The sequence below is a fragment of the Centropristis striata genome, chromosome 2, assembly GCF_030273125.1.
Source record: "Centropristis striata isolate RG_2023a ecotype Rhode Island chromosome 2, C.striata_1.0, whole genome shotgun sequence".
In the NCBI taxonomy this organism is placed as follows: Eukaryota; Metazoa; Chordata; class Actinopteri; order Perciformes; family Serranidae; genus Centropristis; species Centropristis striata.
The window spans coordinates 1,577,545-1,591,769 of NC_081518.1; the positions used below are offsets into that span (position 1 = coordinate 1,577,545).

Sequence of the window (14,225 nt, forward strand, 5' to 3'; positions counted from 1 at the left end):
AAACAAGAGTTTGTGATGTATATTACTATCTTCATATGTAAACACAATCATGATCATATTATTCTCTATGATGGTGCCGTCCTGATCAGATCACGTGACGGTTAACAAAAAAAACTAGGTCACATGGAGCGCTGCTATCAACTTCACTCCAAAGTTCAGACCTGAAACTTTCTCCCAGTTTTTATTTGACATTCCTAGCTCATGTAAAACCAAAGATATGATAGTTTTAATATAATAGTACAGAAATATTTGAGCGTTGGTGTAGCTCTCTGTGTAATTTTGCACATAGTTTGTTTTGAAGAGTTGCAGCCAACAAGGAAAAAAAGCCTATAAATATACTGATTTTATGGGACTTTTTTGTATATAGTTTTATTATATTTAAATGTTTACCTTTTAATATGTTCATATTTGCATCTTATGTATACATTTTCAAGTTCCAAAACAGTTCATTGAGCATATTTGTGGCTTTTATTATAGTAAATAGTATAATTTTTCAACTCAGATTTCATGATTTTAGTAGGTCAAGTAGGTTAAATTGAGAAAATAACTGTCAGATCATATACGTGAATAAAAAATGGATACCAAATATGGGTATAGTAAACATTTTTTTGTGTGTAAAAGTATTCAAAAACGGCCAAAATAGGCTTAGAGGGTTAATGAAGATTCACAGTCTTTGGCATGTGGTTATTTAGGTTCTACTGCAGCCAATTAGGGCCTAATGTCATACAGTACGTCAGCCAGATGAAAGCTTTATAAACGGGAGTATTACAATTAAAAGACAAATGAAAAAAACTCTTGAAAAAGGACGACTGTAATAAGGGAAAAAAAAAATGTCCAGCTACCTTACCCTCAATTCTCAGGAATACAGTTGTAAGTGCCAATTAATAATAATAATAATAATAAAAAAAACAATATTCAACTTACAAAGAATTGCTAAATTAGACTGTCTGCAGCTTAATAACAACAGTAAAATCAAAACAGTTCCGCTGCTAATAGATTTTGACATTTTAAATTTGGAGTACGTCTTTTCCTTTTTCCTTTTCTAAATCAAATATTTCAAGGACGAATAAGTATTGATTGAAAAAGTAGAGAGAGGAAGCCAGGTTCCCCAGCTCTTAAAAGGTTGGAGCCAATCATGTGTGAACGACAGCAACTTCTGTTTATTCCTGCTGCTCTCACACAACTTTCTTCCTGTCTCCCCCTCCAATAACCTTTCATCACCCCCCAAAAACTTCATAAAAAAATCACAAATTAACAGTTTCATATGTAACAATAATCATCAGTTGAAACTGGGTGAGACGTTGGAAGATGAGGCTTTGTCTTTTTCACCTTCCCTCAATTAGCTCCACAAACAGAGTAATCAGCTTCACTCTACGTGCTGCATTTCAATTCATTCCACTGTTACATATCCCTCATCTTTTCCCTTTTGTATGCGGCTAATGGTGCGTTCAAGGTCTACACAAATGTCAGAATTTTCGACATTTTCCCAAGCTCCAAGTTCAGACTTTCAGTGTAAATTAAACACAACAAAATGTGTTATGGTAAGAACGTGTTAGCCTTCAAAATAAAAGCAAACACATGTAGCTTTCAAAATAAAATCATATGGATGTGTTAGCAGAAATCCACCACAGAATTTGCAAGAAAAAAGTCAAAATATGACGCCTTAAATAAAACATCCAAGAACCCTTATTCTCCTTTATAATAATGCATAAAAAATACGCAATGATTAAGATGGAATAGTGGCGTTAGAATGTGCAAGAGGCACCGAATTGCAGTACATACAGTCGGGCGTTTTGTGTGCTACGGCTAATGGTGCATTCAAGGTCTACACAAATGTCAGAATTTTCGACATTTTCCCAAGCTCCAAGTTTCGACTTTCAGTGTAAATTAAACACACCATAATTACATTACATTACATTACATGGCATTTAGCAGACGCTTTTGTCCAAAGCGACTTAATTAATAATTAAAATCCTTTTCATGTCTTTTTGTGTCTTTGTAAGTAATTTTGTGTCTTTTTTGGTCATTTGTGTCTTTTTGTGTCTTTTTTTGGTCATTTTGTGTCTTTTTTTTTTGGTAATTTTGTGTCTTCTGTGGGGTTTTTTTGGTTATTCTGTCTTCTCATTTTGTGTCTTTTTTTGGTCTGCTTTGTTTTTAAGGTCTGAATGTGATGAAGAAGCCATGCTTTGGTGCTTTTGGAGACTCCAGAGGTTTAAGGCATGGAGTGTAAAAATAACTCATTGAGTTGAAATAATTTCCTGACTTTCCTGATTTCAAAATGCTTTTTCACCTACCCTAAAGACTTACAGGTAGCCTTTTCAAGCCATATTTAATAAAAGATGTCTCATATGGCAGAGACAAAGAGGAGAACAGCCTTAAATAACTGATCCTGGTGTGTTGTGAAGTGAAAAATAAAAGAGCAGAGTGGTCAGATCTGTGTGGTTAATTCACTGCGTGTACCATAAGCTTTCTAATTACCTCTTTAATAGGCACGGGGAGAACACAGCTGACGTTATATAGCTACAGGCCAGATCTAAGTGGAGCACAATAGTCCTCCAGCAACAGGAGTTTCAGTGTTAAGTAGAACAGTTAACACTTTTCATCACTCAAACACAGACAGACTCTATTTGGTGAGTGTGGTCACAAATTTACCAGAAAACAAGCAGCAATTTCCTCCTTTGTTTTTGTTACCTCTATATCTTTTTGGGAAAAATTAATGCAACCAGCAATAAAAGTCACAAAACAAAAACAAGACACACACAGAAAAAAATGAGATTTACATTACAAAGTGGACTGTTTCTAGACAACTGCTTCATTAGGCGATTAGCGGAAAGAGCAGAGTATCCCAAGGTCACTTTTAATTTGGACCGCCTAATTGGCAAACAGAGTTCAAAATGGCTATCATCCAGCCAGACTCAGAATTAATGAAGCACAATTATTTTCATTACCCCTATCTTACACAGACAGAAAATGAGACATAGAGTGAGAGAGGGAGGACTGCATGGGGGAGTGTGTGTATTATATATTATTATATATATTATACATATACTGCACTGTATATATGCTCTGTATATGAGACAGGGAGGCATGAGACACATGGGGTGGAAAGGAAAACGAGGGAGGAGGACGTGCAAAGACGATAGGTGGACGGAGGGATGAAGGGTGGAGAGTGAGCGCATCATTATGCATGCTTGGCAAGAAATAAAAGTCACCTATTTCAGAATTAATTAGGCTTCTCTCCTTTAGACATGTGAAAAGGATAAAGTACCTTTCCATCTGCATTCAGCAGTTATAAAAAGGTGCTAGCTTTAATGTGTGTTATATTACCTCTGTTCTATCACGCTCCTCTTGTAGTGGCTCAGTACATTACTACCTCTATAAAAGAAATAAATATTGCCATCTACCATACTAATGTGCTTGCCATTTACTTTCTAGATGGGGGATGAAGATGGCGAGGCAGCAGACAGAGTAATGTTTTACTCGGTGATTGTCCAGCAGGCTATTTAGCTTCACAGGGTAGAACAGAGCAAAGATTTGCTCAGTGATTTACAAGAAAACAGGGCAAATAAAATTTTATTTCCCCTTGATTAGCATTATAGGAAGCAAAGGAAGTATTCTCTGGAGGAGGAAAATGGAGCCCCAGTGCATTGCAGCTGATATAAATCTAACTTCAGGTCAAAGACCACATGATTTAAGCTACAAACGCAACATATTTTGCATATTAATTCCTGTAGGGATGGACCTAAACGTCATTATATTTTCTAAAGATAATTTGGGGCATTTTTTCTGCCAAACCTGGCGCCCTGCTGAGGACTCACTGAGACAAAAGGTGCACATCAGGTGAGCCACTAAATACACACATTTTTTTATACGAGTCTTGATTTCGGCCTGATTTGTAATGAATAATAACATTTCCATTCGCCGTACTTGAATTTCATCAAGTGGGGAGACTGTTCATTAAACTTTGATTAATCTGTGTCACAATTATTTTAACATATTCATCATAAAAAAAAGCTTTGTTTTGACTAGCACACAGGTGATCAAAGCCATGGCAAGAATGTCAGCGTGGTAATAAATGAACTGGGAGCTAAGAGACCTGCTCATCTTGAAATCATTAAAAAATACAAAAACAGATTATGAGTTCCCCTCCCCAAATGACTGTGATTAGACGAGAGCCGGAGAAAGGCTTTTTTTCTGATGATGGGCACATTAAGACAATGAAAAAGCGGAGAAAAATATGCATGTTAAAAAGGGCCCAATCACTTCCAGTGAGCCAATGGGATTGCCTGCAGCCATTTCACAATTAACAGCATTCTTTGTGTTTGATAAAAGGACTGAATGTTGGCAATTTAGAAGAGAGAAGACTGGAATGGCAATTGTTCTCGGAGCTCGGCAGCCTCTCCAGGGTGAGCGATTGATTAAGAGTGAGTGACTCATCTTCTTGGCATTGCAGAATCCTTACACTGGTCCTTGACCTGACCCACTGTCTGCAATCTGACAGGCAATAATATGTAGAAGTAGCAATATGTCAGGGCTACACAACACCGCTTCCACTGGCTGTGGCTTCCTTTAAGTAATAGGTAATGACAGACACAATAGGGGACAGAGTGGAGAGAGAAAATTGGAATCCAAACTTAGATTGGTGCTATGTATACAATGCAGCTTAGCCACACAGCAAGGCCATGCATTTGTTCATTTATTGTGTTATAAAGGAGCTATGGAAAATGCATTCCCAGAGTATTTATGGTGCTGGGTGACTGGAACGAATGATGTGTACATACAAGGGCGCAGATGGGATTTTTGAACTGGGGGGGACATTATTTCAACTCAATGAGTTATTTTTCCACTCCATGCCTGAACCAAAATGTGTTTTATTTAAGCATTTTTATATGAACTGTAGTGTAAACAACAACCAACATATTGACATAAATAAAAACAAGTTTGTACATGAAATTCCCAGTGCAGCCAAACAGATTTACTGACTTGAGAGAACATTTTTTGCCCTAAAAGCCTAAATTTGGTGCCTCTCGCACAATCTAAGGCCACTATTCCATCTTAACCATTGCATATTTTTTATGAATTATTGCAAAGGAGAATAAGGGTTCTTATATGTTTTATTTAAGGCGCCATATTTTGACTTTTTTCTTGCAAATTCTGTGGTGGACTCTGCTAACACATACATATGCTCTTATTTTGAAGGCTACATGTGTTTGCTTTTAATTTTGAAGGTGGGTCTAACACGTTCTTACCGTAACGCCTTATGTTGTGTTTAATTTACACTGAAAGTCAGAACTTGGAGCTTGGGAAAATGTTGAAAATTCTGACATTTCTGTAGACCTTGAACGCACCATTAGCCACCAGACTCTCTATGTGCTGCAATGTAAAAATTCTAACTAATGGAACATTAAACCTCTGTTTTAGAGACGATGTTTGCCGCTGAAAGTGTGGAGGACGGATCAGGATCACTATGAATCTGGGGGGGACATATATATATATATATATATATATATTCCATAGGGCAGCTATTCTCAACCTTGGGGTCCCGACCCCAATTGGGGTCGCAAGATGATTTCTGGGGGTCGCCAAATCATTTTGGTCATTCTGTGTCTTTTTTGGTCATTTTATGTCTTTTGTGTCTTTTTTTTTTTTGTCATTTTGTGTCTCTTTTTGGTCATTTTGTGTCTTTTTTTTGATCATTTTGTGTCTTTTCTGGTAATTTTGTGTCTTTTTTTAGACAGTTTTTTTGGTCATCTGGTTTATTTTTTGTGCTTCATTATTTGCCATGTGTTGTATCAACTAAGTTTGTATGATCTGAACTGTGAGATTCTGTTCAGTGAGACATTCATGTTAAATAGGGGGTCGCGACTCAAAAAGGTTGAGAACTACTGCCATAGGGAACTATGGAAAATGCATTTTTAAAAGTATTTATGCATTCTGGTTGCTGTGGTGCTGGATGACTGGAACAAATGATGTGTGCCAGTTTAAATGATACCAATCCAACACATCTTCAGGTTGAAATATAGCCGTTGATAATGACTTAATAAGAACAATTCACAGACACAAAACAAACAAAGGACTTACTGTGGCAATAAGCTTATCCACACAGTCCGGAGCCACACTGTGGAGGTGTGTGAGGTGGAACTGCAGGTGGATCTTGTTGTTGAGCATGTCCTGGCACAGCGGGCAGCGTAACATGGGCTGGACAGAGTGCTGCGTCATCACGTGCATTCTGAGGCGATTCAGGTCCGTGTTGGTGAACTTGCAGTAGGGGCACTGGTACATCTGGGTGGTAGAGACAGAGACAGAGACAGAGAAAGAGGGGGAAAGAGATCCACGGAGGGTTAATAGGGTGAAGTGGGTGCGGTGAGCATGGTGGGCCTGCTTTAAGAGGAGCTGCAGATCAGCCAGAAGATTGGGGCCCCCTTCCCTCTAGCAGGCAGATCCCTCTGATCACAGACTACTGTGTAATACTGAGCACCAGCGAGCCTTGGCACCTACTTCAAAGTGCTCTCATCTGTCAAATACCATATTGATTTTCCACCTTATACACAATTAGCAGTGCAACTGCAGCAGAAAGGCTAAGATAATTTTGAGCAGATTTGGGGGGAAAAAAATCCTGCATAATCTTAAAAAAAAAAAAAGGGTCAGTGAGATAACTAACTAACAAATTATTAGAAGTATATATTTTTTTTTACATTTCTTCTTTTAATTGATGTTTCAAGCTTATAATGAGGGCTCGGTGGGTTTTTGAGGATGGGATAACCTTTAGCATGTAATTCAAAGAGTTTTAAAAAACATCTGAAGGCATCAATGTTTTAAAAACCGTGTTGGTTTGTAGCTCTCACCTGCTCCGCGGCGCTCTTTTCAGCGGTCCTGGGACGCTTGGAGGACAGCGGGCTCTCGGAGGTCTCGGACCGGGAAGAGGGCCGTTTGGAGGGGATCGGGGAATCCGACTGGTGGCGCTCCGAGTGGCCAGACACTGCTGCACATCCACACAAACACACACACAAACACACAAACACGGAGGGATAAAGAGAGGAGAGCAGACATGTCAAGACAAGGTGAGGACTTGGCAGCCTGGGAGCAGGTCAATCAATAACTCTGTGGATAAAGGGCTTTGGAATGTCTTTCTTAAATGTGATATAACTGCATTTAATGGGAATTGGGCAGCGGAAGTGTTGTTATCCAACTCATGTCTCCACATAAAAAATACCACACACTTTTTACTTGTCTTCCCATGATGCTGCAGCATTTTAATGCCACTATTCCATCTAAATCATTGCATTTTTTATTATTATTATAAAGGAGAATAAGGGTTCTTCTATGTTTTATTATTTTTATTAACCAAAATGTGTTTTATTTAAGCATTTTTAAATGAACTGTAGTTTAAACAACAACCAACGTATTTACATAAATGAAAAGAAGTTTGTACATGAAATTCCCAGTGCAGCCAAACAAATTTACTGACTTGAAGCTGACTCAATGAAGGACCCAAAAACATCTCTCCTCCTTTATTAACCTGAACAAACTGCTGGGAAATTTCTTGTCTGTCAGGATTTTCTGAGTCTGATTTTTCCAAACAAAGTCCGGGCGTCCAGGAGCATGCTCCCCCAGAGAGCATTTTCTGCTCTAAAAGCCTAAATTTGGTGCCTCTCACACATTCTAATGCCAATATTCCATCTAAATCATTGTATATTTTTTAGGAATTATTGTGAAATTGAAAATTCTGACATTTGTGCAGACCTTGAACACACCATTAGCCGACTCTATCTGCTGCAGTGTAAATAAGCCTAACTAACGGACAGACACACTCGTTTTACTTGTCTTCCCATGCTGCTGCGGGGCATTCTAATGCCACTATTCCATCTAAATCAATGCATTTTTTTTATTATTATAAAAGGAGAATAAGGGTTCTTCTATGTTTTATTTAAGGCGTCTTATTTTGACAGTCTTCTTGTAAATTCTGTGGTGGATTCTGCAAACACATCCATGTGCTCTTATTTTGAAAGCTACATGTGTTTGCTTCTTACCATAATGCCTTATGATGTGTTTAATTTACACTGAAAGTCAGAACTTGGAGCTCGGGAAAATGTCGAAAATTCTGACATTTGTGCAGACCTTGAACGCACCATTCGTCTAATGGACAGACAGACTCTTTTTACTTGTCTTCCCATGGTGCTGCTGTCTCTTTCAATGCTGTTTGTCAGGATATCATTCAACACCGTAAACTGCTAATGAAAATATTAATTTGCCACAGGGTGCTACTTTAGGTTTCACCTCGTATTTTCAGTCCACATGAGTTTCTTAACTTGAGACAAAGTACACAAATATTTTGCGACCTCATCATGCAGCAGGAAGCAAGAAAAGATCCACAGCAGACTCCACTTTAACCCTCTGAACCCCACAATGAACGTTTCATTGTCAAAATTACACCATTTATCATAGCCAGAAGTTGTAAAAACAGAAATTTTCTTTGGGTTTTCAACTTTCAAATGGTCCTCGAACTAACCACGTGTGACAAATGCTTCTGTCAGGAAAAATAATAAAATCTAAAAGCATCTCATGCTCAAATGTCAGCTAATGTAAAGTATTTTTCAAATTATAGTCTTGTAGATTCTATGACACGATCTTGTTTCAACAGTCAAGTGATCCTGATGTTGTAATACAAGCATATTAAAGCTAAAACTTCTAGAAAACGTCTTCAACCATGTCTTGTGTATTTTACTACATTTTCTCCTTGTCACAGAAACGATTCACAAAGAAAAGCTGAAGAATACGGTCAAATTCTGACCTTTGATATTCTACTATTTGACCAATAGTCACAGAAAAGAATAGAATAGACGTTATTGTCATTGCACGATAGTATAAAAAAATAAGTTAGCAATTGAGAAATTGAGGCACAGCTCTCCCCTCAGTGGTGCAAAAAAGATAAATATTAAATAAATAACCAACCAAGGCATGCACCCATCAAACAAACAAACAAACAAACAAACAAAAAAAGGAGACCACACAAATCACAAAAGTAAAGGACTGTAAACAGAGACACATTGTAAAGGAAAAACCTATTGCACATTTTATTTTTAATCTACTGCTGATTTTAATGAGTTTTCTCTTTCTTGTTTCTAGTTTCTGTAGCACTTTGAGATTTCTGTATGAAAAGTGCTTTACAAATACATTTTTTTATTATTATTATTGCACATGTCACACAGAGAAAAAGCTTACTGCACATGTTCTGCTTTGCCAAAATTTGTATTCAGTTTAAAAGAGTGCTCAAGCTATTTCTTAAGTTATAAAGAGAGAAATGTTTTGTTGTTTTTGGTTTTTAAATAAAGCAGTGGCTACAGTTAGAGGAAAAATTCCTCAAATCTGTTTCCAAAAGCAGCTGTGGGAATGTTTCTGTAAGCGGCTGAGCTGTAGTTCTGTGCAAGTGGACTGTGACAAAGAGAAAAAGAGGACAGCAAGATTAGAAAACCTCTCTCCGAGCCCCTGAGCAAATCTCGATATTTCCTCAAAGCTAGGTCGAATACGACAACAGGCTTTCATTTAAGTCGAAGATTTTCAAGACATAAAAACATGCCGTCGGGCTCCAAGATGACATCAGTCTGATGATTAGTCATACCCAAGCATATTCACATTCACAGGATACAGCCATGCTTCACTGCTCAGTCTGAGGAAAAGTAAAAAAAAAAAAAAAAAAGGACTAGAGTCATTGTCGGCTGGCTGCCAACCACTGAAAAGATTTCAATTATAGTCATCTACACAGCTATCTCAAGTGTTTCACTAGCTCACAAATTCAATCACGTAACTAATCCTTTTAATGCAAACAACACCAATATTACCAAAATAGCATGTCTGCCTCACACAAGAGCCCCAGCAAACCACTCGAGAACTACTCTATTTTATAAAGAAAAAGAGAAACGAACAAGAACAAGACAACTAAGCGTTATTCTGCTCCTCACCTGTGGAACAAACTACCTGTAGATGTGAGGTCAGCTCCTTTAAATCAGGACTAAAAACACTATTGTTTACTGCAGCGTGCTCTTAACTTTAACACTTATCTGCTCTACTCTACTGCCCTTACTTTTAACCCCTTTATCAGGCAAAGAACTATATTTGGTAACTTCAGGTAATATTTTGAGAAAAAAGTTGCAAATTTACTAGGTCAAAGTGGCAAATCTACAAGAAAAAGAGTCGCAGATTTAAGAGATTTAAAGTGGCAAATCTGTGCGAAAAAAGTCGCAGATTTACGAGAAAAAAGTGGGAAAAAAGCAACTTTTTTCTCCCAGATTCACCACTTTAACTATGCAATGTTTGACTTGTGCTTTTTTATTATTTTATCTCCCTCCTGGCCTGGGAACACCTCGGCTTATCCTGCTGCCCCCGCGACCCGGCCCCGGATAATCGGAGGAAAATGGATGGATGGATGTATGTATTTTTATTTCTATTTCCCTGTTTTAATTGACTGTTTTTACTGTTTTCAATTGTGTCTTGCTGTTTTTAATGTTTATGTAAAGCACTTTGAATCACCTTGTGTTGAATCGTGCTATACAAATAAACTAGCCTTGCCTTACAGAAATGCACCACAGTAGAGCACTCATCCAAGCGAGGGCTCACCCAGGAGCTAAACCCACATGGAGCCAGCATGGGGGAGCTGCAGGAGCATCCCACTTTGTCACCAGTGGAAAGAATTCCCTATGAAACTTAAGGAGGTCTCTTGCCAACCCCTAACAAGCCCATAAAGAGTTAAATTTGGCCTGATTTGTACAGTCCTGGAAGGGCAAATAAAAATAAAAGCTTGTGTATATATGAAATAAGATCATTATTACTGTCCTGCACTTCCAAAATATAAAAAAAAAAGTAATTGTGCACAAAAATGAGAAAATGTCATTGTTGTACAAAAATAATTGTTATTGTTGGTGAGTCTCATTGTTTCAATGTATTTGTATCTTCCAAATATACTTAATTGAGATGTTTAAATAAGCTAAAATAAAGGTTTTGAATGCTTAAATATCATCTTTGTCATTTTTTAATGTGCCCCTCTGATTAAACGAACCTGGTCTCACAGGAATCCGTGAAATAGCCACGGATTCACTTAACTCAAAATAACTCAAATTTCCGTGAAACTGACACGGATTTCGCTACAATGCAAGTTAATGACAGTCATATCCCGTGGCTATTCCATGGATATTTGTTCCTATTGGTTTGTTCCAAGTCACGTGACTTTCAAGGTCCCGGCGGTCAGAACAAAAAACATGGCGGACAGTTCTCTCATTTTTAGTGAAAAAATCAATATTTTGACTTAGTTTCTGCATGAAAATGGATTTTGATCACATTTCTAGCGAGAAATATATGTTTTATTTTCTAAATATTCACTCAGTGAATGTACATAATCACTTTGTATGTTGGAATAGCCACGGGATATGACTGGCATTAACTTGCATTGTAGCCAAATACGTGTCAGTTTCACGGAAATTTGAGTGATTCCGTGGCTATTCCACGGATTTTGAGTTAAGCAAATCCGTGGCTATTTCACAGATTCCTGTGAGACCAGGTTCCAAAATTGTGACAGGAAATATGGTCAGAACAAGTTAAATGCAATACAGGACACCCTATTAACCCATTGAAGCCTGAAAAGCGGATACGTCGTTTTGTAGTATTTGTATAAGCTCTCAAATACCTTTTTGAATTTCATGTCTATCTGCTACAGAGGCTGAAAAATCTATTATTTAGTAGGAAGAGTTGACACTTTTTTTCCAGATTTTTTCCAGAATTTCCAGAAAATTAGAGGCTTATTTTAAAATCGGCCAGCGATTTTTCAGGCCTCAATGGGTTAATGGGTTAGACTTGTTAAATGGGTTTAATCTTAGATTCTAGACCATTTAAAGTGTTTTGAGTTAAGCAAATCCGTGGCTATTCCACGGATCCCTGTGAGACCATGTTGGATTAAACACTGGCCCCTGCTTGGCCCCCACAGGACCACTGGGGAGCTAACCCCACATGGAGCCAGCATGGGGGAGCTGCAGGAGCATCCCACTTTGTCACCAGTGGAAAGAATTCCCTGTGAAACTTAAGGAGGTCTCTTGCCAACCCCTAACAAGCCCATAAAGAGTTAAATTTGGCCTGATTTGTACAGTCCTGGAAGGGCAAATTGAGAACAGAGGGCAGTGTGGGGTGGGTGTGTGTGGGGGGGGTCAGGTTAAGCGGGGCTGACCACGCTGCTGCTCCAGACATTAAAACGTCAGCTCCAATCAGGACGAGGCCAGTTGAGCTGATTACCCAGTGGGGGACCTGGCGGTGGACGGAGCAGCCTGGAGATCTCTCAGAGACACCGGGATCAGCCGGGGAGGCCCCATTAGGGCCCAGTCACACTCAATCCTATTAAACACATCCGCCAATAAACAAAGGGAATGTTAAACAAAAGGAGCCTCCCATTCTCTGACATTAACCTCTCAGTCATGGCACTGTCCTCACCAATTCCTCCTCAGCTCCACTCCAGTCCACTCCCACTGCCCCTGAACTCATCGCTCCGAGGAAAACAAGGATCCGTGTGGTCACCTTCACGTCTCAGCTGTCTGCTTCTAATGCAACTACAGCTGCTCAATCACATTTAGGCAACAGATTGCACGCAATATTATTAATTAAATCTAACTACGTTACAAGTTCAGTTAATAACAACTTAACAGGAAGTGTTAAGTGTCAATTAAAAATGGACTAAATCTATTGTGGATTCATTCAAAATTCTGTTGATTTAGAATTACATACTTAAACAACTGCCTCAAAATCAAGGACACCTTTATATTTGATACATTTTATCAAATATATTAAGTAAAATGAAATGACTACAGAATAATTTATTACAGTGTATCATGGCTCAGTATTGAAAAGAGGCTGGCCTCATGCACAGTGACATTTCTTAGCAGCACATTGAGAACACACAGACCTGAGTTCATGAGAGATAAAATTGTTTTTTGTGCATAAACATAATAGCAGGAAGGCAGACAAGGGTGATATTGTGCAAGCTCATCCAATAACTAATTCTCTGAAAAGAACAGTAAAATATGGAATGAATTACCACTTAATATCCGTCAAAAAGAAATTAAATATGTACTTTGTCAGTGGTTAATATCAGGTGTTGGTTTATTTTATTTTTATTTTGTTTATTTTGGTTGACAGGACGCTACTTTTTATGGAAGCGATGTTTACCTGGATTCATGATGTCCAGGATTATAATCTTTTTTATTTGTTTTATCTGTTTTATCTGTTTTCTGATTAAATGCACAATGTGCTGCACTTTTGTAATGTACTTTGTGCTGCACTTTTCTAACGTATTAACATGTAAAACATAAAACTAATTCTGGCTACTCACATTTAGGATTCTTATTCTTATTCCCGACAAACTAATTTCTCTCTCAGCGACCTTTGGAGTTAGTTAGGAAACACTTATCTGGACTTTTTGTCTCTCCAACTGCAACTTTTGACTTTTCACCAGAAGCCTCACAGACACTAACACTAGTCTAAACCCTACAGCTGCTAAAAACCATTAACAATATTCCTATTTCTCTTTTTTCTATAGTTATATTAATAACTTTTACAGTGTGTATATCTTCTCTTTGTTCAGTCCTACTATGGCGTCCACTGGGCATTATTTATATTGTTTTATAATCTTCCTTATGGTTTTATAATCCACTTTAACAGCATTATTTATACTTCTATCTATATTGTCATATGTCTATAATAACTGTTACATTCCACATAGTGTTGACTGCCAAAAAACTCCCACATCTCACAGATTTATTCCTGTTTTATTTCTCTCTTGTGTATTTTTGTGTGAGCACCTTGGGCCGTGGGAAATTACATTTCTGTTCCAAATGCAGCAGTGTGTATGTGGTGTAGGGACAAACAAACTTTTTTCAAGCATCAAAATTTTTTTGCAGCACCTGCTCCTTCTTGTAAAAAAACCCCGAAAATCTCAGCTGCATTACTTCCAAGGACGGAAAGAAACAAGCAGAGCAGCTGCTACAAACTAATGTGTAAACTCGCCTTTCACAGGAAATAACTCATCTTCTGTAAATGACAGAGGCAGTGGTAAAGAGAAATAAAAAAAATAATAAATAAAAAGCAGGTAGGGTAGTGATTGTGCTGCAGCCATAAAGTACATATACAATACAGAAAGTACGCATGGATTAAGTAGACACAAGTATCCTCTCAGCCTCCTGATTAAGAGG

At 38.0% G+C, this 14,225-nt stretch overlaps 1 protein-coding gene across 1 annotated transcript in view; it reads right to left on the bottom strand.

Moving 5' to 3' along the window:
- The window catches only part of zfhx3b (zinc finger homeobox 3b), a 189,133-nt gene that overhangs the window by 14,272 nt on the left and 160,636 nt on the right, over positions 1–14,225 (bottom strand). Inside the window, exons 7-8 of the mRNA XM_059345493.1 lie at positions 6,846–6,982; positions 6,082–6,282 (exon numbers count right to left, since the gene is read on the bottom strand). Coding sequence (XP_059201476.1) covers positions 6,082–6,282; positions 6,846–6,982 — 338 coding nt within the window. The remainder of the gene's footprint in view (positions 1–6,081; positions 6,283–6,845; positions 6,983–14,225) is intronic.